General features: G+C 47.2%; 2 protein-coding genes across 6 annotated transcripts in view; one reads left to right on the top strand and one right to left on the bottom strand.

Annotated features, from left to right (window-relative positions):
- Positions 1-27,807, top strand: part of aldh18a1 (aldehyde dehydrogenase 18 family, member A1) — an 875,135-nt gene that overhangs the window by 226,850 nt on the left and 620,478 nt on the right. The gene's annotated exons all lie outside the window — the stretch shown is intronic.
- The window catches only part of entpd1 (ectonucleoside triphosphate diphosphohydrolase 1), a 267,499-nt gene that overhangs the window by 51,093 nt on the left and 188,599 nt on the right, over positions 1-27,807 (bottom strand). For all 5 annotated transcript variants that reach the window (XM_068053230.1, XM_068053229.1, XM_068053228.1 and 2 more), the window contains 2 exons: positions 13,575-13,696; positions 7,911-8,028 (listed from right to left, as the gene is read on the bottom strand). In XM_068053230.1, the coding sequence (XP_067909331.1) occupies positions 7,911-8,028; positions 13,575-13,696 (240 nt within the window). The remainder of the gene's footprint in view (positions 1-7,910; positions 8,029-13,574; positions 13,697-27,807) is intronic.

Raw genomic sequence — 27,807 nt, 5'->3', positions numbered from 1 at the left:
TTATTGCCCATCCCCAATTACCCTTGAGAAGGTGGTGGAGAGCTGCCTTCTTGAACCGCTGCAGTCCATTTGGGGTAGGTACACCCACAGTGCTGTTAGGAAGGGAGTTCCAGGATTTTGACCCAGTGACAGTGAAGGAACAGCGATATAGTTCCAAGTCAGGATGGTGTGTGACTTGGAGGGGAACTTGCAGGTGGTGGTAAAGAACAAAGAGCAAAGAAAATTACAGCACAGGAACAGGCCCTTCGGCCCTCCAAGCCTGCGCCGATCCAGATCCTCTATCTAAACCTGTCGCCTATTTTCGAAGGGTCTGTATCTCTTTGCTTCCTGCCCATTCATGTATCTGTCTAGATACATCTTAAAAGACGCTATCGTGCCCGCGTCAACCACCTCCGCTGGCAACGCGTTCCAGGCACCCACCACCCTCTGCGTAAAGAACTTTCCACGCATATCCCCCCTAAACTTTTCCCCTCTCACTTTGAACTCGTGACCCCCAGTAATTGAATCCCCCACTCTGGGAAAAAGCTTCTTGCTATCCACCCTGTCTATACCTCTCATGATTTTGTACACCTCAATCAGGTCCCCCCTCAACCTCCGTCTTTCTAATAAAAATAATCCTAATCTACTCAACCTCTCTTCATAGCTAGCACCCTCCATACCAGGCAACATCCTGGTGAACCTCCTCTGCACCCTCTCCAAAGCATCTACATCCTTTTGGTAATGAGGCGACCAGAACTGCACGCAGTATTCCAAATGTGGCCGAACCAAAGTCTTATACAACTGTAACATGACCTGCCAATGCTTGTACGCAATACCCCGTCCAATGAAGGAAAGCATGCCGTATGCCTTCTTGACCACTCTATTGACCTGCGTTGCCACTTTCAGGGAACAATGGACCTGAACACCCAAATCTCACTGGACATCAATTTTCCCCAGGACTTTTCCATTTACTGTATAGTTCACTCTTGAATTGGATCTTCCAAAATGCATCACCTCGCATTTGCCTTGATTGAACTCCATCTGCCATTTCTCTGCCCAACTCTCCAATCTATCTATATTCTGCTGTATTCTCTGACAGTCCCCTTCACTATCTGCTACTCCACCAATCTTAGTGTCGTCTGCAAACCTGCTAATCAGACCACCTATACTTTCCTCCAAATCATTTATGTATATCACAAACAACAGTGGTCCCAGCACGGATCCCTGTGGAACACCACTGGTCACACGTCTCCATTTTGAGAAACTCCCTTCCACTGCTACTCTCTGTCTCCTGTTGCCCAGCCAGTTCTTTATCCATCTAGCTAGTACACCCTGGACCCCATGAGACTTCACTTTCTCCATCAGCCTACCATGGGGAACTTTATCAAACGCCTTACTGAAGTCCATGTATATGACATCTACAGCCCTTCCCTCATCAATCAACTTTGTCACTTCCTCAAAGAATTCTATTAAGTTGGTAAGACATGACCTTCCCTGCACAAAACCATGTTGCCTATCACTGATAAGCCCATTTTCTTCCAAATGGGAATAGATCCTATCCCTCAGTATCTTCTCCAGCAGCTTCCCTACCACTGACGTCAGGCTCACCGGTCTATAATTACCTGGATTATCCCTGCTACCCTTCTTAAACAAGGGGACAACATTAGCAATTCTCCAGTCCTCCGGGACCTCACCCGTGTTTAAGGATGCTGCAAAGATATCTGTTAAGACCCCAGCTATTTCCTCTCTCGCTTCCCTCAGTAACCTGGGATAGATCCCATCCGGACCTGGGGACTTGTCCACCTTAATGCCTTTTAGAATACCCAACACTTCCTCCCTCCTTATGCCGACTTGACCAAGAGTAATCAAACATCTGTCCCTAACCTCAACATCCGTCATGTCCCTCTCCTCGGTGAATACCGATGCAAAGTACTCGTTTAGAATCTCACCCATTTTCTCTGACTCCACGCATAACTTTCCTCCTTTGTCCTTGAGTGGGCCAATCCTTTCTCTAGTTACCCTCTTGCTCCTTATATATGAATAAAAGGCTTTGGGGTTTTCCTTAACCCTGTTTGCTAAAGATATTTCATGACCCCTTTTAGCCCTCTTAATTCCTCGTTTCAGATTGGTCCTACATTCCCGATATTCTTTCAAAGCTTCGTCTTTCTTCAGCCTCCTAGACCTTATGTATGCTTCCTTTTTCCTCTTAGCTAGTCTCACAATTTCACCTGTTATCCATGGTTCCCTAATCTTGCCATTTCTATCCCTCATTTTCACAGAAACATGTCTCTCCTGCACGCTAATCAACCTCTCTTTAAAAGCCTCCCACATATCAAATGTGGATTTACCTTCAAACAGCTGCTCCCAATCTACATTCCCCAGCTCCTGCCCAATTTTGGTATAGTTGGCCTTCCCCCAATTTAGCACTCTTCCTTTAGGACCACTCTCGTCTTTGTCCATGAGTATTCTAAAACTTACGGAATTGTGATCACTATTCCCAAAGTAGTCCCCTACTGAAACTTCAACCACCTGGCCGGGCTCATTCCCCAACACCAGGTCCAGTATGGCCCCTTCCCGAGTTGGACTATTTACATACTGCTCTAGAAAACCCTCCTGGATGCTCCTTACAAATTCTGCTCCATCTAGACCTCTAACACTAAGTGAATCCCAGTCAATGTTGGGAAAATTAAAATCTCCTATCACCACCACCCTGTTGCTCCTACATCTTTCCATAATCTGTTTACATATTTGTACCTCTATCTCACGCTCGCTGTTGGGAGGCCTGTAGTACAGCCCCAACATTGTTACCGCACCCTTCCTATTTCTGAGTTCTGCCCATATTGCCTCACTGCTCGATTCCTCCATAGTGTCCTCCTTCAGCACAGCTGTGATATCCTCTTTGACCAGTAATGCAACTCCTCCACCCCTTTTACCTCCCTCTCTATCCCGCCTGAAGCATCGATATCCTGGGATATTTAGTTTCCAATCATGCCCTTCCCTTAACCAAGTCTCAGTAATAGCAATAACATCATACTCCCAGGTACTAATCCAAGCCCTAAGTTCATCTGCCTTACCTACTACACTTCTTACGTTAAAACAAATGCACCTCAGACCACCAGTCCCTTTGCTTTCATCATCTGCTCCCTGTCTACTCTTTCCCTTAGTCACGCTGACTTCATTATCTAGTTCCTTACAGGCTTTAGTTACTACCTCCTTACTGTCCACTGACCTCCTCATTTGGTTCCCATCCCCCTGCCACATTAGTTTAAACCCTCCCCAACAGCGTTAGCAAAAGCACCCCCAAGGACATTGGTTCCAGTCCGGCCCAGGTGTAGACCGTCCAATTTGTAATAGTCCCACCTCCCCCAGAACCGGTCCCAATGTCCCAAAAATCTGAACCCCTCCTTCCTGCACCATCTCTCAAGCCACGCATTCATCCTGACTATTCTTTCATTTCTACTCTGACTATCATGTGACACTGGTAGCAATCCTGAGATTACTACCTCTGAGGTCCTACTTTTTAACTTGGCTCCTAACTCCCTAAATTCTGCTTGTAGGACCTCATCCCGTTTTTTACCTATATCATTGGTGCCTATGTGCACAACGACAACTGGCTGTTCACCCTCCCCCTTCAGAATGTTCTGCAGCCGATCATGGTGTTCCCATGCATTTGCTGCCCTTGTCCTTCGAGGTGGTAGAGGTCGCGGGTTTGGAAGGTGCTGTCTAATGAGCCTTGGTGCATTGCTGCAGTGCATCTTTGCGTCAGTGGTGGAGGGAGTGAATGTTTGTGGATGGGGTGCCAATCAAGCGGGCTGCTTTGTCCTGGATGGTGTTGAGCTTCTTGAGTGTTGTTGGAGCTGCACCCATCCAGGCAAGTGGAGAGTATTCCATCACACTCCTGACTTGTGCCTTGTAGATGGTGGACAGGCTTTGGAGAGTCAGGAGGTGAGTTACTCGCTTCAGTATTCCTAGCCTCTGACCCGCTTTTGTAGCCGCGGTATTTATATGGCTACTCCAGTTCAGTTTCTGGTCAATGGTAGCCCCTAGGATGTTGATAGTGGGGGATTCAGTGATGGTAATGCCGTTGAATGTCAAGGGGAGATGGTTAGATTCTCTCTTGTTGGAGATGGTCATTGCCTGGCACTTGTGTGGCATGAATGTTACTTGCCACTTATCAGCCCAAGCCTGGATATTGTCCAGGTCTTGCTGCATTTCTACACGGACTGCTTCAGTATTTGAGGAGTCGCGAATGGTGCTGAACATTGTGCAATCATCAGCGAACTTCTGACCTTATGATTGAAGGAAGGTCATTGATGAAGCAGCTGAAGATGGTTGGGCCTGGGACACTACCCTGAGGAACTCCTGCAGTGATGTCCTGGAGCTCAGATGATTGACCTCCAACAACCACAACCATCTTCCTTTGCGCTAGGTATGAGTCTAACCAGCAGAGAGTTTTCCCCCTGATTCCTATTGACCTCAGTTTTGCTAGGGCTCCTTGATGCCATACTCGGTCAAATGCTGCCTTGATGTCAAGGGCAGTCACTCTCACCTCACCTCTTGAGTTCAGCTTTTTTGTCCATGTTTGAACCAAGGCTGTAATGAGGTCAGGAGCTGAGTGGCCCTGGCGGAACCCAAACTGAGCATCACTGAGCAGGTTATTGCTAAGCAAGTGCCGCTTGATAGCACTGTTGATAACACCTTCCATCACTTTACTGATGATAGAGAGTAGGCTGATGGGGCGGTAATTGGCCGGGTTGGACTTGTCCTGCTTTTTGTGTACAGGACATACCTGGACAATTTTCCACATTGCCGGGTAGATGCCAGTGTTGTAACTGTACTGGAACAGCTTGGCTAGGGGCGTGGCAAGTTCTGGAGCACAGGTCTGCAGTACTATTGCCGGAATATTGTCAGGGCCCATAGCCTTTGCAGTATCCAGTGCCTTCAATCGTTTCTTGATATCACGCAGAGCGAATCGAATTGGCTGAAGTCTGGCATCTGTGATGCTGGGGACTTCAGGAGGAGGCCGAGATGGATCATCAACTCGGCACTTCTGGCTGAAGATTGTTTAGTTTAGTTTAGTTTAGTTTAGAGATACAGCACTGAAACAGGCCCTTCGGCCCACCGAGTCTGTGCTGACCATCAACCACCCATTTATACTAATCCTACACTAATCCCATATTCCTACCACATCCCCACCTTCCCTATGTTTCCCTACCACCTCCCTATACTAGGGACAATTTATAATGGCCAATTTACCTACCAACCTGCAAGTCTTTTGGCTTGTGGGAGGAAACTGGAGCACCCGGAGAAAACCCACGCAGACACAGGGAGAACTTGCAAACTCCACACAGGCAGTACCCAGAATTGAAACCGGGTCGCTGGAGCTGTGAGGCTGCGGTGCTAACCACTGCGCCACTGTGCCGCCCTAATGGCAAATGCTTCAGCCTTATCTTTCGCACTGATGTGCTGAGCTCCCCCATCATTGAGGATGGGGATATTTGTGGAGCCACCTCCTCCAGTTAGTTGTTTAATTGTCCACCACCATTCACGACTGGATGTAGCAGGACTGCAGAGCTTCGATCGGATCCGTTGGTTATGGGATCGCTTAGCTCTGTCTATTGCATGCTGCTTGCACAGTTTGGCATGCAGATAGTCCTGGGTTGTAGCTTCACCAGGTTGACACCTCATTTTGAGGTATGCCTGGTGCTGCTCCTGGCATGCCCTCCTACACTCTTCATTGAACCAGGGTTGGTCTCCTGGCCTGATGGTAATGGTAGAGTGGGGGATATGCCGGGCCATGAGGTTACAGATTGTGCTTGAGTATAATTCTGCTGCTGCTGATGGCCCACAGCGCCTCATGGATGCCCAGTTTTGTATTGCTAGATCTGTTTGAAATCTATCCCATTTAGCACGGTGATAGTGCCACACAACACGATGGACGGTATCCTCAATGTGAAGGCGGGACTTCGTCCCCACAAGGACTGTGCGGTGGTCACTCCTACCAATACGGTCATGGACAGAAACATCTGCAGCAGGCAGATTGGTGAGGATGAGGTCAAGTATGATAACGAGAGGGAGAGACAACAGAAGAGAGAGAGACGGAGAGATGGAAAGAAACAGAGAAAGCAGAGAGAAAGGGAGACGAGGGAGAGACAGAAAGAGAGGGGAGAGATAAAGAAAGAGAAAATAGGAAGTGAATGAGAAAGGAAGAGGAAGAGGTTCACCATATCCATCCCACCATGACCTTGATCCATTCTCCTAGGTTGGGGAAGGGGTTGTTAGCTTTGGAGGGATGATGGTTTTCTGGGACAGGTGGGTTTAGACTGGTCTTACAGGGAGGACTGGACAGACAGGGATGTGGCTCAGACTTTCTTGTCCTTCTCCAGACCTGGGCACAGTCTGTCTGGAGGGCATTTTCCACTGTCCAGGCACAAGGCCTTCACTATTTCAGCCAAGAGTTAGAGTTGCATCCTTTCCTCACCCCAGATCTACACGCAAGCACTTTGAGCAGGGTGTCACTGGATTGACGTTAGCAACAGGAAAGCTAGCTGATGTCCCCTCTCTATCCTGGACGAGTAGTTTCAACCAATTGTCTCTCCCCCACCCATGAGCTGAGAGCGATTTTGAATATATATTCACAAAGCAGGTGAAAAACAGAGTCATTGGAATCCCCCTTATTAAAATCTCCACCATGGATCTGAGGCTTTAGCTCTGTGGAAATAGGAGAGAATGGGAGCTTTTTTCTCTAGAAAAAGAGAAGATTGAGGGGTGATTTGATAGAAGTATTTAAAATGACAGAAGTGTTTAATAGGGTTGACATTGAAAAGATGTTTCCACTTGTGCGGGAGACCAAAACTAGGGGCCATAAATATAAGACAAGTGACTAATAAATCCAATCGGGAATTCAGGAGAAACTTCTTTACCAGAGAGTGGGGAGAACGTGGAACGTGCTACCACAGGGAGTGGGTGAGGTTAATAGTTAGATGCATTTAAGGAGAAGCTGGATAAATACCTGATGGAGAAAGGAAGAGGAGGGTATGTTGATAGGATGAGATGAAGTGGGTGGGAGGAGGTTCATGGGGAATATAAACACCAGCGTGGACCTGTTGGCCAAATCCTCCCTTTCTCCAAATATCTGTGTATGTTCAGCTATCCAACTCTTCCTTTGGACTGGGTGGGTATGAAATAATTCCCAACCATTAATCTGTTGGTGTAGATGAACCAGGACCGGCCAATGCCAGCAACACTCTGACTGATCAGGCAGTACCTACACTCCCAAACCTGGGAACAAAGAAACATATCTTTCAAAGTCAACTGCCAAGTGAATTTATAACCATCTTGTAGTGAGCAAGACATACAGGTCCCAATATTTAGAGGGAGGGTGAGGACAAAAACAGCTGAAGAATGCAACAAGGCTAATCCTGACGGCAGGACCTCAAAAACATTTTTTATCACCTGCTTTTAGCCAAACAAAGAGACGGGCAGGTTGGCAGGTGGGAGGGAACCAGTAGCAGGAACCTGCAGCTGGGGCTCTGTGAGTGTGGGGGCAGAAAGAGAGTCTGAGATCAGGAGGGGCGAAGCAAGTCCTGAAGGGGGAAAAGCAGGTGTACGATGGGGAGGGGTGGTGGGGTTTCCTGAGCAATGGAAAGGGGAGGGGAGGCTGACGATAGGGGTTGGGGGAAGGCAGAATTGTTGGCCCACAGGGAGTTCCCTTTCACCCCTGGGGATCCTGTGCAACAGCAGCCAGTTTTAAATCGAGCTCCCAAATGCACTGTGGGGGCCTGATATAAATGCAGGACCCTCGGACACTCTGATATGTGCCCCCTTTCTTTAGAAACCCCCAACCCTCTCCCAGAGGGTTTCATCTGTGGCTTCTGTTGCCTTAAGGGCTGAGTAACCCACATAGTAACTTTAAGAGGGAAAACATGTACCTTTTACTTTGCAGGATTTCAACTGCTTGACTAGGCCAGTGTCATTCTTCTTCTCAGCTGGCCACTGGTAGATGTACAAGGCAGTGTGAGAGGAGCCAGCATCGAGCACTATCCCATACTGTTGGACAGGCAATGGAACAAAGCATCATTCAGCAGTGAAATACACATTAGATTATTCTACATTATAACACTAACTAGGAAATCTATTCACTCCTCAGACCCAATATCTAGAAAGTACATCACAGGAGCATGAAACTGCATTATTACTCCCTTTTGCCCATTTTAAATGCAGCCAGGATCTCACACCCATGGGTTCCCAGACTTTGGGCTCTTGTCTTGCTCACAGCAGGGGCTGGTGTCATGCTGCCAGGCTGTCTTTGCTCTGGGAGATCAGAGTCTGTAGGCATACCTTGGACCATGTTGCCTACAGTGTGAGCTTCTGATAAACTATCACACAAGTGAACTATGAAGTGCTGCTGTTCGTCATTGGTGTGACCTCCTGTTCACCTTCCAAGGTGGAAAACATTGAGGCTGTGGGACAGTCTGGAGAATGGAAACACTGAGGCAATAGGGCCTGAAGGAAGTTGATAAACATAGAACCGAATGATCATCAAGAGTCCTGGATGATTGGCGGTCTGATGTCACTGAGGTGAAACAGGAACAGAGTAAGAGAGAGAGTTGTAATGTTAATCACTCAACACGGAACATATGGAAAACTGATCTTCACAGCTTTGGTGTGAGCTGGGAAGTTTAGTTGATCATCTGACCATTACAAGTCTGATCAATCGATTTCCTGAATCACTCAATAACCTGGGGCTGGATTTTATGCAGGAGGCGGGGCTTCCAGCATAGGCTGGAAAATCGGGGGCAACTCCGCCTCTTCATTTCTGCTGACCCCCCGAGCGATCCTCCAGTCTTTTGGGGTCAAAGTCTCAGGAGGCAGGATCCCTGTACATTTAAACTCTGAATAAGGACGGGGATCCCGCCCCCAAGTGCTGCCGACCAATCACAGGGCTGGCAGCTCAGCAGTGCCACTGGGAGCAGTGGCCACTGCCAGTACTGCAGACGCCTCAGACCCAGGCCCATTGGTGGAACCCCAGACCTCAAGTTAGTGAGGTGGAGTTGCTGGGGCAAGACTGGAAGGCCCCAGAGAGGGAGGTGGGGCTGTGGGCATTCGGTCCAGGGGGAGGTGGTCCTGGGGGGTATATTTGTTCCTGGTGGGTGTCCTCTGTGGGCCACAAATTGCCCACAAAGGAGGGAACCCCCCACCTCCCCAAGCCTGCAGGGAGGGGGCCTCATTTTCCAAGACATCCACCCCACTGGCAAAATCCCAGCAACAGCTGGCAGAGGCCCTTATTTGAGCGAGTGGGTTGTCTGGGATTGGGCGAGTGAAATCCCTGGGATTGAGCGAGTGGGTTCCCTGGGATTGAGTGAGTGGGTTCCCTGGGATTGGGCGAGTGGGTTCCCTTTGTTTGAGTGAGTGGGTTCTCTGTGATTGAGCGAGTGGGTTCCCTGGGATTGGGCGAGTGGGTTCCCCGGGATTGAGCGAGTGGGTTCCCTGGGATTGAGCGAGTGGGTTCCCTGGGATTGGGCGAGTGGGTTCCCTTTGTTTGAGTGAGTTGGTTCTCTGTGATTGAGCGAGTGGGTTCCCTGGGATTGGGCGAGTGGGTTCCCTGGGATTGAGCGAGTGGGTTCCCTGGGATTGGGCGAGTGGGTTCCCTTTGTTTGAGTGAGTGGGTTCTCTGTGATTGAGCGAGTGGGTTCCCTGGGATTGGGCGAGTGGGTTCCCTGGGATTGAGCGAGTGGGTTCCCTGGGATTGGGCGAGTGGGTTCCCTTTGTTTGAGTGAGTTGGTTCTCTGTGATTGAGCGAGTGGGTTCCCTGGGATTGGGCGAGTGGGTTCCCTGGGATTGAGCGAGTGGGTTCCCTGGGATTGGGCGAGTGGGTTCCCTGGGATTGAGCGTGTGGGTTCCCTGGGATTGAGCGAGTGGGTTGTTTTGGATTGGGCGAGTGCGTTCCCTGGGAATGAGCGAATGGGTTCCCTGGGATTGAGCGAGTGGGTTGTCTGGGATTGGGCGAGTGAAATCACGGGGATTGAGCGAGTGGATTCTCTGGGACTGGGCGAGTGAAATCCCTGGGATTGAGCGAGTGGTTTGTCTGGGATTGAGCACGTGGGTTCTCTGGGATTGAGCGAGTGGGTTCTCCGGGATTGAGCGAGTGGTTTGTCTGGGATTGAACGAGTGAGTTCTCTGGGATTGAGCGATTGGGTTCTCCAGGATTGAGCGAGTGGGTTCCTTGGGATTGAACGAGTGGGTTCCCTGGGATTGGGCGAGTGGGTTCCCTGGGATTGGGCGAGTGGGTTCTCTGGGATTGAGCGAGTGGGTTCTCTGGGATTGGGCGAGTGGGTTCCCTGGGATTGGGCGAGTGGGTTCCCTGGGATTGGGCGAGTGGGTTCTCTGGGATTGGGCGAGTGGGTTCCCTGGGATTGGGCGAGTGGGTTCTCTGGGATTGAGCGAGTGGGTTCCCTGGGATTGGGCGAGTGGGTTCCCTGGGATTGAGCAAGTGGTTTGTCTGGGATTGAGTGAGTGGGTTCTCTGGGATTGAGCGAGTGGGTTCCCTGGGATTGAGCGAGTGGGTTCCCTGGGATTGGGCGAGTGGGTTCTCTGGGATTGAGCGAGTGGGTTCCCTGGGATTGGGCGAGTGGGTTCCCTGGGATTGGGCGAGTGGGTTCCTTGGGATTGAACGAGTGGGTTCCCTGGGATTGAGCGATTGGGTTCTCTGGGATTGAGCGAGTGGGTTCCCTGGGATTGGGCGAGTGGGTTCCCTGGGATTGGGCGAGTGGGTTCCCTGGGATTGAGCGAGTGGTTTGTCTGGGATTGAGCGAGTGGGTTCCCTGGGATTGGGCGAGTGGGTTCCCTGGGATTGGGCGAGTGGGTTCCCTGGGATTGGGCGAGTGGTTTGGCTGGGATTGGGCGAGTGGTTTGGCTGGGAGTGGGCGAGTGGGTTCTCTGGGATTGAGCGAGTGGTTTGTCTGGGATTGAGCGAGTGGGTTCCCTGGGATTGGGCGAGTGGTTTGGCTGGGATTGAGCGAGTGGGTTCTCTGGGATTGGGCGAGTGGGTTCTCTGGGATTGGGCGAGTGTGTTCCCTGGGATTGGGCGAGTGGGTTCCCTGGGATTCGGCGAGTGGGTTCTCTGGGATTGAGTGAGTGGTTTGTCTGGGATTGAGCGAGTGGGTTCCCTGGGATTGGGCGAGTGGTTTGGCTGGGATTGGGCGAGTGGTTTGGCTGGGATTGGGCGAGTGGTTTGGCTGGGATTGGGCGAGTGGGTTCTCTGGGATTGGGCGAGTGGGTTCCCTGGGATTGGGCGAGTGGGTTCCCTGGGATTCGGCGAGTGGGTTCTCTGGGATTGAGTGAGTGGTTTGTCTGGGATTGAGCGAGTGGGTTCCCTGGGATTGGGCGAGTGGTTTGGCTGGGATTGGGCGAGTGGTTTGGCTGGGAGTGGGCGAGTGGGTTCTCTGGGATTGGGCGAGTGGTTTGGCTGGGATTGGGCAAGTGGGTTCTCTGGGATTGGGCGAGTGTGTTCCCTGGGATTGGGCGAGTGGGTTCCCTGGGATTCGGCGAGTGGGTTCTCTGGGATTGAGTGAGTGGTTTGTCTGGGATTGAGCGAGTGGGTTCCCTGGGATTGGGCGAGTGGTTTGGCTGGGATTGGGCGAGTGGGTTCTCTGGGATTGGGCGAGTGGGTTCTCTGGGATTGGGCGAGTGGGTTCCCTGGGATTCGGCGAGTGGTTTGGCTGGGGTTGGGCGAGTGGTTTGGCTGGGAGTGGGCGAGTGGGTTCTCTGGGATTGGGCGAGTGGGTTCTCTGGGATTGGGCGAGTGGGTTCTCTGGGATTGGGCGAGTGGGTTCCCTGGGATTCGGCGAGTGGGTTCCCTGGGATTCGGTGAGTGGGTTCCCTGGGATTGAGTGAGTGGTTTGTCTGGGATTGAGCGAGTGGATTCCCTGGGATTGGGCGAGTGGTTTGGCTGGGATTGGGCGAGTGGTTTGGCTGGGATTGGGCGAGTGGTTTGGCTGGGATTGGGCGAGTGGTTTGTCTGGGATTGAGCGAGTGGTTTGTCTGGGATTGAAAGAGTTTGTTGCCTGGGGTTGAGCAAGTTTCTTCCCCACGGATTGGAACGTAGGAACATAGGTCTTCAAAGCAGGAATAGGCCATTCGACCTTTCGAGCCTGCACTGCCATTCAATAAGATTAGGGCTGATCTGATTATGGTCTCAACTCCACTTTCCTTTCTGTCCACCAAAACCCTTGACTCCCTTCTCTATCAAATATCTATCTAACTCAGCCTTGAATAAATGCAATGACCCAGTCTCCAATGACCCTGCTTTCTGGGGAAGAGAATTCCACAATCTTACGCCTCTTCAAGAATAAAAATTTCTCCTCATCTTCATCTCAAAAAGGAGACCTCTTATTCCTAAACTGTGTCCCCTGGTTCTAGTCTTCCCCACAAGAAGAAACATCCTCTCGGTATCCACTCTATCAAGTCCCCTCGGGATCTTTTATTTTTCAATAAGGTCACATCTCATTATTTTAAACTGTAATACGTACAGGCCCAACCTGCTCAAACTTTCTTCATAAGATAAGCCCTTCATCCTAAAATTAGTCGAGTGAACCTTCTCTGAACTGCTTCTAACACAATTATATCCTTTTCCAAATAAGGAGACCAGAACTGTGCACAGTACTCCAGATGTGGTCTCACCAAGATCCTGTACAGCTGCAGTAAAATTTCCCGACTTTTATACTCAAATCCCCTTGCAAAAAACACCAACATTCCATTTGTCTTCCTAATCACTTGCTGTACCTGCAGACTAACCCTTTGTGATTCATGTACCAGGACACCCAGATCCCTCTGTACCACTGAGTTCTGCAATCTCTCTCCATTTAAATAATATACAGCTTTTCTATTCTTCCTGCCAAAGTGGACAAGTTCATATTTTCCCACATTATACTCCATCTGCCAAATTTTGCCCACTCACTTAACCTATCTATATCCTTTTTAGACTCTTTGCTTCCTCTTGACAACTTACTTTCCTTCCTATCTTGGTGTCATTGGCAAATTTAGCTACCATACATTCAGTCCCTTCATCCAAGTCATTAATATCTTCCCGTTAGCTAACCAGTCCTTTATGCATGCTAATATGTTACCCCCAACACCATGAGCTCTTATCTTGTGTACTAACCTTTGATATGGTACCTTATCAAATGTCTTTTGGAAATCTAAGTACACCACATCTACAGGTGCCCCTTTATCCACCTTGCTTGTTACTTCCTTTTTTATTAGAAGAACTCTAATAAAATAGTTAAACACTATTTCCCTTTCACAAAATCATGTTGACTCTGTTTGATCCCATTATGATTTTCTAAGTATTCTACTATAACCTCCTTAATAATAGATTTTAGTAATTTCCCTTCAATTTAGTATACTGTATTGGCTGCTCACAATGTGGTCGCCTCTGCATTGGGAAGCTCACATGCCGATTGAGTGACTGCTTTGCGAAACACCTCCACTCTGTCCGAAAACATGACCCTGAGCTTCAGGTTGCTGGCCATTTCAACACTCCCCCCATATCACTGACAGACCATTAGCAGTCTCCTGACACTGCTCACAATTACCTTCAGTTTCTGTGGGAGTGACCTGTTCTGTACTACAGCTATTGTCACCAATATGATTACTCCAGTGACCACCAGGATGCTGACTAGTAGGATCAGGTGCCTCTGCTTCTTCTGTTTTATTCCTGTAAATGAAGAAACAGAGTGTGAAACAAAAAAGAATGACAAGAGGTTTGGTAAATTCTTAGAATGAGCCAGTCAGACTCAGCATTGTCCCAACCCTTCTGCCTGTCTCTACGTCTCCTGTTGACGTGTCCCTCAGTTTCGGGGGATTTCTGTTTCAGTTTCTTTACTTATTTCAAAATAATATAGAATTTACAGCAACAGAAGCGAGCCATTTGCCCCGATTGCTCTGTGCTTTGTTATTTATGCTCCACGTGATCCTCCTCCCACCTTAGTTCATCTCACCCTACTACCATATCCTTCTATTTTTGGTGTGTCCTGTCAATATTACCCCTCACCCAACACCACTAGAACAGAGTATCTGGTCATTTTTCTCATTGCTATTTGTGGGGTTTTCCTTGCTGTGTCATGATTGGTTATTGGCCAATGAAAAGAAACAAACAAGCTTTGCCATTTCTTGCTGAATGAATCATCAATTTCCCTTGGCATTGCGTCTCGGGAGTCAAAAACAAGTCAAATTTTCAGGAGTTAGAGGGAGGAGCTAATTGGATAAGAGTGAGGAAGCATAATTCATAATCCAAGGAGGCGTGCCATATTAAATTTGGTAATGAATAATGAGCCGGATTTAGTTAATGGCCTAACGGTGTATCAACATTTATCTAGTAACGAACATGATATGGTTGAGTTCAGTCTACTGTTTGAAAAGGAGGAACGTGAAACAGCTACTAAGATTGTAGATTTAGGGAAGGCAGACTCAATGGGATGAGACAGTCCACAGTAAACTGGGAAAATCTGGTATGGGGGAAAATGACAGCAGATCAGTGGGAGGTGTTCAGAAAAGAATTTAATATGATACAGAAACAGTTTTTATTATTTTTATTCATTCACGGGACGTGGGTGTCGCTGGCTAGGTCAGCATTTATTGCCCATCCCAGATTGCCATTGAGAAGGTGGAGGTGAGCTACCTTCTTGAACCGCTGCAGTCCTTGGGTTTATACCCATAAGGAGCAAGAGCTCTACTTGCCAAAAAAGACAGCCATGGACAACGAAAAAAGTAAGAGACAATATAAGACCATAAGAAATAGGAGCCGGAGGAGGCCATTCAGCCCCTCGAGCCTGCTCCACCATTCAGTAAGATCATGGCTGATCTTCTCCTTCAACACCATTTTTCTGCACTATCCCCGTAACCCTTGATGTTTTTAATATATAGAAATCTATTAATCTCTGTCTTGAGCATACTCAAAGACTGAGCCTCCACCGCCCTCTGGGGCAGTGAATTCCAAAGATTCACCATCCTCTGAGTGAAGAAATTCCTCCTCATCGCAGTCCTAAATGGCCTGTCCCTTGATTCTGGATTCCCCAACTAGGGGAAACATCCTTCCTGCATCAACCCCGTCAAGCCCTGTAAGAATTTTGTATGTTTGAATGAGATCATCTCTCATTCTTCTAAACTCCAGAGAATAAAGGCCCAGTCTATTTAATCTTTCCTCATAGAACAATCCCTCACCTTCGTTGCACTCCCTCTATGGCAAGTATATCTTTCCTTAGGTAAAGAGACCAAAACTGCACACAATACTCCAGGTGCAGTCTCACCAAGACTCTATATTATTGCAGTAAGACATCTTTACTCCTTTACTCAAATCCTCTTGTAATGAAGGCCAACATACCCAAGGAAAAAAGACAGAGGCGCAAGGGGAGAGCCAACTGTGCAACAGCCCCAACAAACAAATTTCTCTGCAGCACCTGTGGAAGAGCCTGTCACTCCAGAATTGGCCTTTATAGCCACTCCAGGCGCTGCTTCACAAACCACTGACCACCTCCAGGCGCGTATCCATTGTCTCTCGAGATAAGGAGGCCCAAAAGAAGGTAAAGAGACCAAAACTGCACACAATACTCCAGGTGCAGTCTCACCAAGACTCTATATCATTGCAGTAAGACATCTTTACTCCTTTACTCAAATCCTCTTGTAATGAAGGCCAACATACCATTTGCTTTCTTAATTTCTTGCTATACCTGCATGTTAGCTTTCAGTGACTCATGAACAAGGACACCCAAGTCCCTTTGAAATCCAACACTTTCCAGCCTCTCACCATTTAAGAACTACTCTGTATTTCTGTTTTTCCTACCAAAGTGGATCACCTCACATTTCTCCACATTGGATTCCATCTGCCAAATTTTCCCCCACTCACTTAGCCTCTCCAAATCCCTATGAAGTGTCTTTGCATCCTCCTGACAACTCACACTTCCACCTAGTTTAGTGTCATCTGCAAACTTGGAAATATTACATTTAATCCCCATATCCAAATCGTTGATATAGATTGTGAATATCTGGGACCCAAGCGCTGATCCTTGCTGTACCCCAATAGTCACAGCTGCCAGTCTGAAAATGACCCATTTATTCCTACTCTCTGTTTTCTGTCCATTAACCAGTTTTCAATCCATGCCAGTATATTCCCCCCAATCCCATGTGCTGTAATTTTGTTTACCAACCTTCTCCTGCTCCTAATTCATATCTTCATATGGTCGTACATAACCTCTTGTGTGGGACCATATCAAAAGCTTTCTAAAAATCTAAATATACCACATCCACCAGTTCTCCCCTGTCTATTCTGCTGGTTACATCCTCAAAAAACTCCAACCGGTTTGTTAAATATGATTTCCCTTTCACAAATCCATGTTGACTCTGCCCAATCCTATCACTATTTTCTACGTGTCATAGAATCATAAAATCATAGAAAGTTTAAGGCACAGAAAGAGGCCAATTGGCCCATCCATGTCTGTGCCGGCCAAAAAACGATCCACCTATTCTAATCCCCACCATCCAGTATTTGGTCTGTAGTCCGACAGTTTAAGGCACTTGAGGTGCATATCCAGACTTCTTTTGAACGAGTTGAGGGTTTATGCCTCAACTACCCTTTCAGGCAGTGAGTTCCAGACCCCCACCACCCTCTGGGTGAAAATGTTTTTCCTCATCTCCCCTCTTATCTTTCTACCAATCACTTCAAATCTGTGCCCCCTCGTCACTGACCTCTCTGTTCAGGTGACTAGACCCTTCACCTCCACTCTATCCAGGCCCCTCAAAATTTTGTACATTTCAATCAAATCTCCCCTCAGCCTTCTCTGTTCCAAGGATAACAACCCAGCCTATCCAATCTTTCCTCATAGCTGCATTTTTCCAGTCCTGGCAACATCCTCGTAAATCTCCTCTGTACCCTCTCTAGTGCAATTACATCTTTTCTGTAATGAGGTGACCAGAACCGCATACAGTATTCAAGTTGTGGCCTAACCAATGAGTTATACTATTCCAGCTTAACCTCCCTGCTCTCATATTCTATACCTCGGCTAATAAAGGAAAGGATTCCATAAGTCTTCTTAACCACCTTATCGACCTGTCCTCCTACCTTCAGGGATCTGTGGACATTCACTCCAAGGTCCCTCACTTCCTCTACACTGCTCAGTATTTTCCCATTAATCGTGTATTCCTATGCCTTGTTTGACCTCCCCAAATGCATCACCTCACACTTCTCCAGGTTGAATTCCATTTGCCACTTTTCTGCCCATCTGACCAGACCATCAGTATCTTCCTGCAGCCTACAGCTATCCTCCTCGCTATCTACCACACGGCCAATCTTTGTGTCGTCTGCAAACATCTTGATCATTCCCCCTACATTTACGTCCAAATCATTAATATACATCACAAAAAGCAGGGGACCCAGTACTGAGCCCTGCGGAACGCCTCTGGAAACAGCCCTCCAGTCGCTAAAACAGCCGTCAACAATTAACCTTTGTTTCCTGCCACTGAGCCAATTTTGTATCCACCTTGCTACTTTTCCCTGGATCCTATGGGATTTTATTTTTTTAACCAGTCTGCCATGTAGGACCTTGTCAAAAGCCTTGCTAAAATCCATGTAGACACATCAACTACACTACCCTCATCTATCGTCCTTGTTACCTCTTCAAAAAATTCGATAAAGTTGGTCAAACAAGATCTTCCCTGTTATCATATTCTTTATTATAGATTCTAGCATTTTCCCTACAACTGATGCTAGGCTAACAGGTCTGTGGTTCCCTGTGTTCTCTCTCTCTCCTTTCTTAAATAGTGGGGTGACATTTGCTACCTTCCAAACTGCATGAACCATTCCAGTGTCCATAGAATTTTGAAAGATGATCACCAATGCATTGACTGACTCTACAGCTACCTCTTCCAACATTGGGATATAGATCATCAGGTCCAGGGGATTTATCTACTTTAAGTTCCATCAATTTCTCTAGTACTTTTTTAATGAATATTAATATCTTGCAGTTCCTCGGTTGCATTAGTCCCTTGATTCACCATTATTTCTGGGATATTTTTAGTATTTTCCTCTGTGAAGACAGATACAAAGTATTTGTTTAGTTTCTTTGCCATTTCCTTACTCCCCAGTATAGGGGAGGAGGTGGTATAGTGGTATTGTGACTGGAATAATAAACCAGAGACCCAGGTTATTGCTCTGGGGACATGGGTTTAAATCCCATCACAGCAGAATTCAATTAATAAATCTGGAATTAAAAGCTAGACTAATGATGGATGTGAAACCATTGTCAATTGTCAGTAAAAGCCCTAAAATAAAAGCAAAATACTGCGGATGCTGGAAATCTGAAATAAAAACAAGAAATGCTGGAACCACTCCGCAGGTCTGGCAGCATCTGTGGAAAGAGAAGCAGAGGTAACGTTTCGAAATGTTAACTCTGCTTCTCTTTTCACAGATGCTGCCAGACCTGCGGAGTGGTTCCAGCATTTCTTGTTTTTATGTCAGTAAAAGCCCATCTGGTTCACTAATGTCCTTTAGGGAAGGAAATCTGCTGTCCTTACCTGGTCTGGCCTACATGTGACTCCAGACCCACAGCAATGTGGTTAACTCTTACATGCCCTCTGAAATGGCCTAGCAAGCCACTCAGTTGTATCTAACTACTACAATATCAATAAGGAATGAAACCAGACAAACCACCCGGCATCACTGAGGCACAAGAAACAACAGCAGCAAACCCAGCCCTGTCCACCCTGAAAAGTCCTCCTTCTGAACATCTGGGGGCTTGTGCCTGACATAGTCATACTCACGGAATCATACCTTACAATGTCCCAGACACTGCCATCACCACCCCCGGCTACGTCCTGTCCCACCGCCAGGACAGACCCAGCAGAGGTTGCAGGACAGTGGTATATAGTCGGGAGGGAGTTGCCCTGGGAGTCCTCCACATCGACTCCAGCCTCCATGAAGTCACAGGCATCAGGTTAACCAGCGGCAAGGAAACCTTCTGCTGATTACCACCTACCATCCCCCCTTGGCTGGGGTTACTCTGTTGCCCCCGAGCTAACTCAGCTCTCTTTCCTCCCGTTCCTTCTTGAAATTTCTTTCTCTCTCTTCTCTCCCTTGTTCTTTCTCCTGACTCTCCCTTTCTCTCTCTCCTCCCCTGTCTTCTCATTTAAGTTTCCTCTGTTCCAGTGTATCTTTGCTAACAATACCCTGCCTGAGTCTATTTCTAACCATGTCTCTGCTTCTTCAGATTCAAGGGAAATATGGTTGGCCACTAGCCTTAGGAGTTCAGACTTCCTAACCTTGCCAGCGACAGTGAAGGAACAGTGATATAGTTCCAAGTTAGGATGTTGTGAGGCTTGGAGGGGAACTTGCAGGTGGTGGTGTTCTCATGCATCTGCTGCCCTTGGCCTTCTAGGTGGCAGAGGCCACGGATTTGGAAGCTGCACACTGGTACACACTGGTACACACTGCTGCCACTGTGCGTCGGTGGTGGAGGGAGTGAATGTTTGTGGATGGGGTGCCCATCAAGCGGACTGCTTTGTCCTGGATGGTGTTGAGCTTCTTGAGTGTTGTTGGAGCTGCACCCATCCAGGCAAGTGGAGAGTATTCCATCACACTCCTGACTTGTGCCTTATAGATGGTGGACAGGCTTTGGGGAGTCAGGAGGTGAGTTACTCACCGCAGGATTCCTAGCCTCTGACCTGCTCTTGTAGCCACGGTATTTATATCCCACACTGCTCAGCCATTTTCCTCAAGTCCTCCAGAGACAATGCTTTTAACCTATCCCAATTTACTTCACCCTGGCTTGGCTACTAGTTTCAGTCATGGACACGTTAGTATTCAATCACACACAGCCATAAGAAAACCTCTATTGAAATCTTTTCTCTTTTTGATTGAATCAATTTGATCTACCACTTCCAATTTCCTCATTTGTCTGTGGATCCAATCCGGACGCTAACCCCCACATTTCTGTTACGATTGCGTGAGGAAGGGGTCTCAGGCTTCCCACTGGCCCCATTCCTGGTTTGGCCGTAACAGAGTTTAACTTTTAAAACACAGTGTTTTAGCTTTAACAAAGAGTAATTGTCAATGAACCAACCAGACAGGTTTTCTTAGGTTTAAACAAAATAGCACAGTTCCTGGTGACTGGGAAAGATACAAAGAACAGCAAAGGATGACAAATCAGATTGTAAAAGCTACAAAAAGGGAATATGAAAAGAAACATACAAGAGATATCAAAATCAATGCAACATTTTTTCAACAATTACATTAGGAAAAAAGAGGGTGGTCAGGAGTAATATGGGTTTCTTGAAAACTGGTAATGGTGATATTGTCAATGAAAATAAGGAACCGCAGACGTACTGAATAATTACTTTGCATCAATATTACAGTAGAGGAAGAGGTTGGCATGCCAGATATCCGAAAGAAATGAATCCAGATTCAGGGTCAGAGAATCACCCAAATTAACGTAAGCAAAATAACAGCAATAAAGAAAATAATGGCACTAACGAGTGTCAAACCCCAGGGTCAGATGATTTCTGTCTCGGAGTTTTAAAGGAAGTAGATGAGAACAATTCAGATACCCTAACTATAATCTTCCAAACTTCTCTTGGTTCGGGAACCATTCCTTTAGATTAGAAAATTGTACATCACTCCACTATTTAAGAAAGGTGAGAGGGGGGAACCCAGGGAACTATAGACCAGTTAGTCGAACACCTGCTGTAGAAATTTGCTTGAGTCTATAATTAAGGATAGGTTGATTAAACACCTTGAACATTTTCAGCTGATCACAGAGATTCAGCATGAATTTGTAAAGTAATAAAAACAAGAAATGCTGGAAATTCTCAGCAGGTCTGGCAGCATCTGTGGAGAGAGAAACAGAGTTAACGTTTCAGGTCAGTGACCCTTCATTAGAACTACTGGATTTGTAAGGGGTAGGTTCATGCCTGACAAATCTGAATGAATTTTCTGAACAGTGACTGAAGTAGTGGACAGGGGAATATCTATGGATGTTATTTATATGGACTTCCAGAATCACAGAATGATTACAGCGCAGAAGGAAGTCAATTTGGCCTGTCAAATTCATGCCAAATCTCTGCACAGCAATTTCGCTCGTCCCATTCCCTCACCCAACTATTGGGGCCCCAACTATTCACTGTATTAATTAATGACTTAGCTGATGAAATAGAAAGCCCCATATCCAAATGCCGTTGACACAAAAGATAGGCGGCATTGTAAGCAGTGCAGATGAAAGCGTAACAATACAAACAGATGTTGATAGATTCAATGAATGGGCAAAACTGTGGCAAATGGATTTCAATTTAGGCGCGTGTACCGAAAAAGAATAGAACAGATTACTTTCTAAATGGTGAAAAGCAAGAAACATTGGTGGTCCAAAGAGACCTTTGGGAGGTCCAGGTACATAGATCACTAAAATGTCATAAACAGGAACAGAAAATAATCAAAAAGGTTAATGGAATGCTGGTCTTTCTATCTCGAGGACTAGAATACAAGGGGGTAGAAGTCATACTTCAGTTATACAAAACCCCGGTTAGACCACACCTGTGTTCAGTTCTGGGCACCACACCATAGCAAGGATATATTGGTCTTGGAGGCAGTGCAGTGTAGATTTACCAGAATGATACCTAGACTCCAAGGGTTAAATTACGAGAAGAGATTACACAAACTAAGGTTGTGTTCCCTAAAATTCAGAAGGTTAAGGAGTGATTTGATCAAAGTTTTCAAGAAATTAAGGAGAAACTACTTCTGCTGGATGGGGTATCTCGAACTAGGGGCATAGATTAAAAATTACAGCCAGACCTGTCAGGAGTGAAATGAGGAAACACTTCTACACACAAAGGGTAGAAGTTTGGAAATCTCTTCCAAAAATGGCAATTGATGCTGGATCAATGATTTATTTTAAACCTGAGATTAATAGATTTTTGTTAACTCAAGGTATTAAAGGATATGGAAAAAGGTGTATATGGAGTTAGATCAACCATAATTTCATTGAATGGAACAGGCTCGAGAGGCTGAAAGATCTCTTCCTGTTTTTATGTTCATTTTAAAGTCACAGATTCAGTCTTTATTTTTATATAGACTTTAATTTTATATTATTATTTATAGTTAAACAGCCAACATTATGATGGCTTGGGAAGCAGCAGTAGAACTGGTTGAAGCACAGGAGGTTCTTTGTCCGACAGACTAAGGTCAGACTCAGTGCAGACTCGATGGGCCGAAGGGCCTCTTCTGCACTGTATTATTCTGTGATTCTGAGTGTGGAGATTCTAACTGAGATGTTGTGGTGAATGGTGTAATTACACAGTGTGACATATTTACATAAACAGTCTCCAGAGTAATTTATAACGGAATAGTCTGATACGAAAGTGTAACAAACAGGAAGAAAGATTTCATAGACAGGAAGCTAACTCTGAACAGCAGAAGGAAAAAAAATTACATTTACTTTAGATTCTTACATCACAAAATAAACTAACCAGACAATGAAGACACTGCCTCACCCAAACAACCAATGACAACACCAACAAGTAAACAGGATTTACTGCAAACCAGGGAATTTTTAAAATTCTTTCATGGGATGTGGGCATCGCTGGCCGGGCCAGCATTTATTGCCCATCCCTAATTGCCCTTGAGAAGGTGGTGGTGAGCTGCCTTCTTGAACCGCTGCAGTCCATTTGGGGTAGGTATACCCACAGTGCTGTTAGGAAGGGAGTTCCAGGATTTTGACCCAGTGACAGTGAAGGAATGGCGATATAGTTCCAAGTCAGGATGGTGCGTGACTTGGAGGGGAACTTGCAGGTGGTGGTGTTCCCATGTATTTGCTGCCCTTGTCCTTCTAGTTGGTAGAGGTCGCGGGTTTGGAAGGTGCTGTATAAGGAGCCTTGGTGCGTTGCTGCAGTGCATCTTGTAGATGGTACACACTGCTGCCACTGTGCGTCAGTGGTGGAGGGGATGAATGTTTGTAGATGGGGTGCCAATCAAGCGGGCTGCTTTGTCCTGGATGGTGTCGAGCTTCTTGAGTGTTGTTGGAGCTGCACCCATCCAGGCAAGTGGAGAGTACTCCATCACACTCCTGATTTGTGCCTTGTAGATGGTGGACAGGCTTTGGGGAGTCAGGAGGTGAGTTACTCACCGCAGGATTCCTAGCCTCTGACCTGCTCTTGTAATCACAGTATTTATATGACTACTTCAGTTCAGTTTCTGGTCAATGGTAGCCCCTAGGATGTTGATAGTGGGGGATTCAGCGATGGTAATGCTGTTGACTGTCAAGGGGAGATGGTTAGATTCTCTCTTGTTGGAGATGGTCATTGCCTGGCACTTGTGTGGCGAGAATGTTACTTGCCACTTATCAGCCCAAGCCTGGATATTGTCCAGGTCTTGCTGCATTTCTACACGGACTGCTTCAGTATCTGAGGAGTCACAAATGGTGCTGAACATTGTGCAATCTTCAGCGAGCATCTCCACTCCTGACCTTATGATTGAAGGAAGGTCATTGATGAAGTAGATTCGTTATGCCTGAATATCGAGGTGAAGACGGCCGCCCTGGAGAGCCGCAGTCTCTGGCGCAGATAGGCCCTTCTTGGTGCGGTTGGTGAATCCCTTAGTTGATCTTTACCCGCTTGCCCAGTCACCACGCGGCCCTGCCTCCCTCTGAGTCTCTGCTGTGCAGCATGGGGATCTACAAAGACTGGGTGTATGAAACCCATGCCAGCTGGTCTCTCCGACTCCTGTGTGCTGTCCCTGGAGAGAGGACCATGCCTATGGAACCTTCCTTTGCCACTCCCCTCTGAGCACAGGCATTGTCCCTCAGCACCCACCCTTGCAAGAGAGCCCACCACCTGAGACAAAGCCCATTCATGCCTCGAGGGCTGCAACCTCTCTGCACCCACCTTTAAAATGACTGGGGATCTGAAGGTACGAGATCCCTGTGCACTCTTCACTAAATTGCAAACCACCCATAAAATTCAAATCAGGTCCAGCTGTAATGGTATCGTAACGGCAATGCCACCTTGGACCTTTCCTCCCACTGACAAAATCAAGAGCCAACGTTACGGCACCGGGTTTCTGGGCAAGTGAAATCCTTCACAATCTTTTGGACCCCATGCCTTCAATTCCACTCCTGCTGGCAGGTGAAAATTCAGCCCTCACTGTGCGGGGAACTTTAACCCTTTCACACCCGCAGAGCTATCTCTCACTGTGCAGGGAACTTTAACCCTTTCACACCCGCAGAGCTATCTCTCACTGTGCAGGGAACGTTAACCCTTTCACACCCGCACAGCTATCTCTCACTGTGCGGGGAACGTTAACCCTTTCACACCCGCAGAGCTATCTCTCACTGTGTGGGGAACGTTAACCCTTTCACACCCGCACAGCTATCGCTCACTGTGCGGGGAACGTTAACCCTTTCACACCCGCACAGCTATCGCTCACTGTGCGGGGAACGTTAACCCTTTCACACCCGCATAGCTATCTGCTACCATGTTTGAACCTCTGGTACTAACTAAATGTTTCCAGTGGCACAACCTTTTCAGAATCTCAATTCAAAAAGTCTGCTGATTTACTGCTGGTAAATGACTGCTTGTGAATCACAAGTCTGAACAATACCAGCAACAAACTACAGAAACTGAGACAAATGACACTGCTCCACACACAGTCTCCAGACTGCGTTACAGTCCCAGCAGAGTGACAGCAGTGTGTGGGACACAGCCGCAATCAAAGTGTTTGCAAATTACAAAGAACAAAGAACAGTACAGCACAGGAACAGGCCATTCGGCCCTCCAAGCCTGCGTCGCTCTTGATGCCTGCCTAAACTAACACCTTCTGCACTTCCGGGGTCCGTATCCCTCTATTCCCATCCTATTCATATATTTGTCAAGATGCCTCTTAAACGTCGCTATCGTATCTGCTTCCACCACCTCCCCCGGCAGCAAGTTCCAGGCACTCACCACCCTCTGTGTAAAGAACTTGCCTCGCACATCCCCTCTAAACTTTGCCCCTCGCACCTTAAACCTATGTCCCCTAGTAACTGACTCTTCCACCCTGGGAAAAAGCTTCTGACTATCCACTCTGTCCATGCCGCTCATAACTTTGTACACCTTTATCATGTCACCCCTCCACCTCCGTCGTTCCAGTGAAAACAATCCGAGTTTATCCAACCTCTCCTCATAGCTAATGCCCTCCAGACCAGGCAACATCCTGGTAAACCTCCTCTGTACCCTCTCCAAAGCCTCCACGTCCTTCTGGTAGTGTGGCGACCAGAATTGCACGCAATATTCTAAGTGTGGCCTAACTAAAGTTCTGTACAGCTGCAGCATGACTTGCCAATTTTTATACTCTATGCCCCGACCGATGAAGGCAAGCATGCCGTATGCCTTCTTGACTACCTTATCCACCTGCGTTGCCACTTTCAGTGACCTGTGGACCTGTACGCCCAGATCTCTCTGCCTGTCAATACGCCTAAGGGTTCTGCCATTTACTGTATACCTCCCACCTGCATTAGACCTTCCAAAATGCATTACCTCACATTTGTCCGGATTAAACTCCATCTGTCATTTCTCCGCCCAAGTCTCCAACCGATCTATATCCTGCTGTATCCTCTGACAATCCTCATCACTATCCGCAACTCCACCAACCTTTGTGTCGTCCGCAAACTTACTAATCAGGCCAGCTACATTTTCCTCCAAATCATTTATATATACTACAAACAGCAAAGGTCCCAGCACTGATCCCTGCGGAACACCACTAGTCACATCCCTCCATTCAGAAAAGCACCCTTCCACTGTTACCCTCTGTCTTCTGTGACCGAGCCAGTTCTGTTTCCATCTTGCCAGCTCACCTCTGATCCCGTGTGACATCACCTTTTGTACCAGTCTGCCATGCGGGACCTTGTCAAAGGCTTTACTGAAGTCCATATAGACAACATCCACCGCCCTTCCCTCATCAATCATCTTTGTCACTTCCTCAAAAAACTCAATCTAGTTAGTGAGACACGACCTCCCCTTCACAAAACCATGCTGCCTCTCGCTAATAAGTCCATTTGTTTCTAAATGGGAGTAAATCCTGTCCCGAAGAATCCTCTCTAATAATTTCCCTACCACTGACGTAAGGCTCACCGGCCTATAATTTCCTGGATTATTCTTGCTACCCTTCTTAAACAAAGGAACAACATTGGCTATTCTCCAGTCCTCTGGGACCTCACCTGTAGCCAATGAGGATGCAAAGATTTCTGTCAAGGCCCCAGCAATTTCTTCCCTTGCCTCCCTCAGTATTCTGAGGTAGATCCCATCAGCCCTGGGGACTTATCTAACTTAATGCTTTGCAAGACACCCAACACCTCCTCCTTTTTGATAATGAGATGACTGAGACTATCTGCACTCCCTTCCCTAGGCTCATCATCCACCAAGTCCTTCTCTTTGGTGAATACTGATGCAAAGTACTCATTTAGCACCTCGCCCATTTCCTCTGGCTCCACACAGAGATTCCCTTCTCTGTCCTTGAGTGGGCCAACCCTTTCCTTAGTTACCCTCTTGCTCTTTATATACGTATAAAAAGCCTTGGGATTTTCCTTAATCCTGTTTGCCAATGACTTTTCATGACCCCTTTTAGTCTTCCTGACTCCTTGCTTAAGTTCCTTCCTACTGTCTTTATATTCCTCAAGGGATTCGTTTGTTCCTAGCCTTCCAGCCCTTACAAATGCTTCCTTTTTCTTTTTGACTAGGCTCATAATATCCCGTGTTATCCAAGGTTCCCGAAACCTGCCAAACTTATCCTTCTTCCTCACAGGAACATGCTGGTCCTGGATTCTAATCAACTGACGTTTGAAAGACTCCCACATGTCAGATGTTGATTTACCCTCAAACAGCCGCCCCCAATCTAAATTCTTCAGTTCCTGCCTAATATTGTTATAATTAGCCTTCCCCCAATTTAGCACCTTCACCCGAGGACTACTCTTATCCTTATCCACAAAGAACAAAGAACAGTACAGCACAGGAACAGGCCATTCGGCCCTCCAAGCCTGCGCCGATCTTGATGCCTGCCTAAACTAACACCTTCTGCACTTCCGGGGCCCATATCCCTCTATTCCCTTCCTATTCATATATTTGTCAAGATGTCTCTTAAACGTCGCTATCGTATCTGCTTCCACCAACTCCCCTGGCAGCAAGTTCCAGGCACTCACCACCCTATGTGTAAAAAACTTGCCTCGCACATCCCCTCTAAACTTTGCCCCTCGCACCTTAAACCTATGTCCCCTAGTAACTGACTCTTCCACCCTGGGAAAAAGCTTCTGACTATCCACTCTGTCCATGCCGCTTATAACTTTGTAAACTTCTATCATGTCGCCCCTCCACCTCCGTCGTTCCAGTGAAAACAATCCGAGTTTATCCAACCTCTCCTCATAGCTAATGCCCTCCAGACCAGGCAACATCCTGGTAAACCTCTTCTGTACCCTCTCCAAAGCCTCCACGTCCTCCTGGTAGTGTGGCGACCAGAATTGCACGCAATATTCTAAGTGTGGCCTAACTAAAGTTCTGTACAGCTGCAGCATGACTTGCCAATTTTTATATTCTATGCCCGACCGATGAAGGCAAGCATGCCGTATGCCTTCTTGACTACATTATCCACCTGCGTTGCCACTTTCAGTGACCTGTGGACCTGTACGCCCAGATCTCTCTGCCTGTCAATACTCCTAAGGGTTCTGCCATTTACTGTATACCTCCCACCTGCATTAGACCTTCCAAAATGCATTACCTCACGTTTGTCCGAATTAAACTCCATCTGCCATTTCTCCGCCCAAGTCT

This window comes from Heterodontus francisci, chromosome 20 (assembly GCF_036365525.1).
Source record: "Heterodontus francisci isolate sHetFra1 chromosome 20, sHetFra1.hap1, whole genome shotgun sequence".
NCBI lineage: Eukaryota > Metazoa > Chordata > Chondrichthyes > Heterodontiformes > Heterodontidae > Heterodontus > Heterodontus francisci.
Note: the sequence above shows the minus strand (reverse complement) of the source record. Positions and strands in the feature narration are given on the sequence as shown.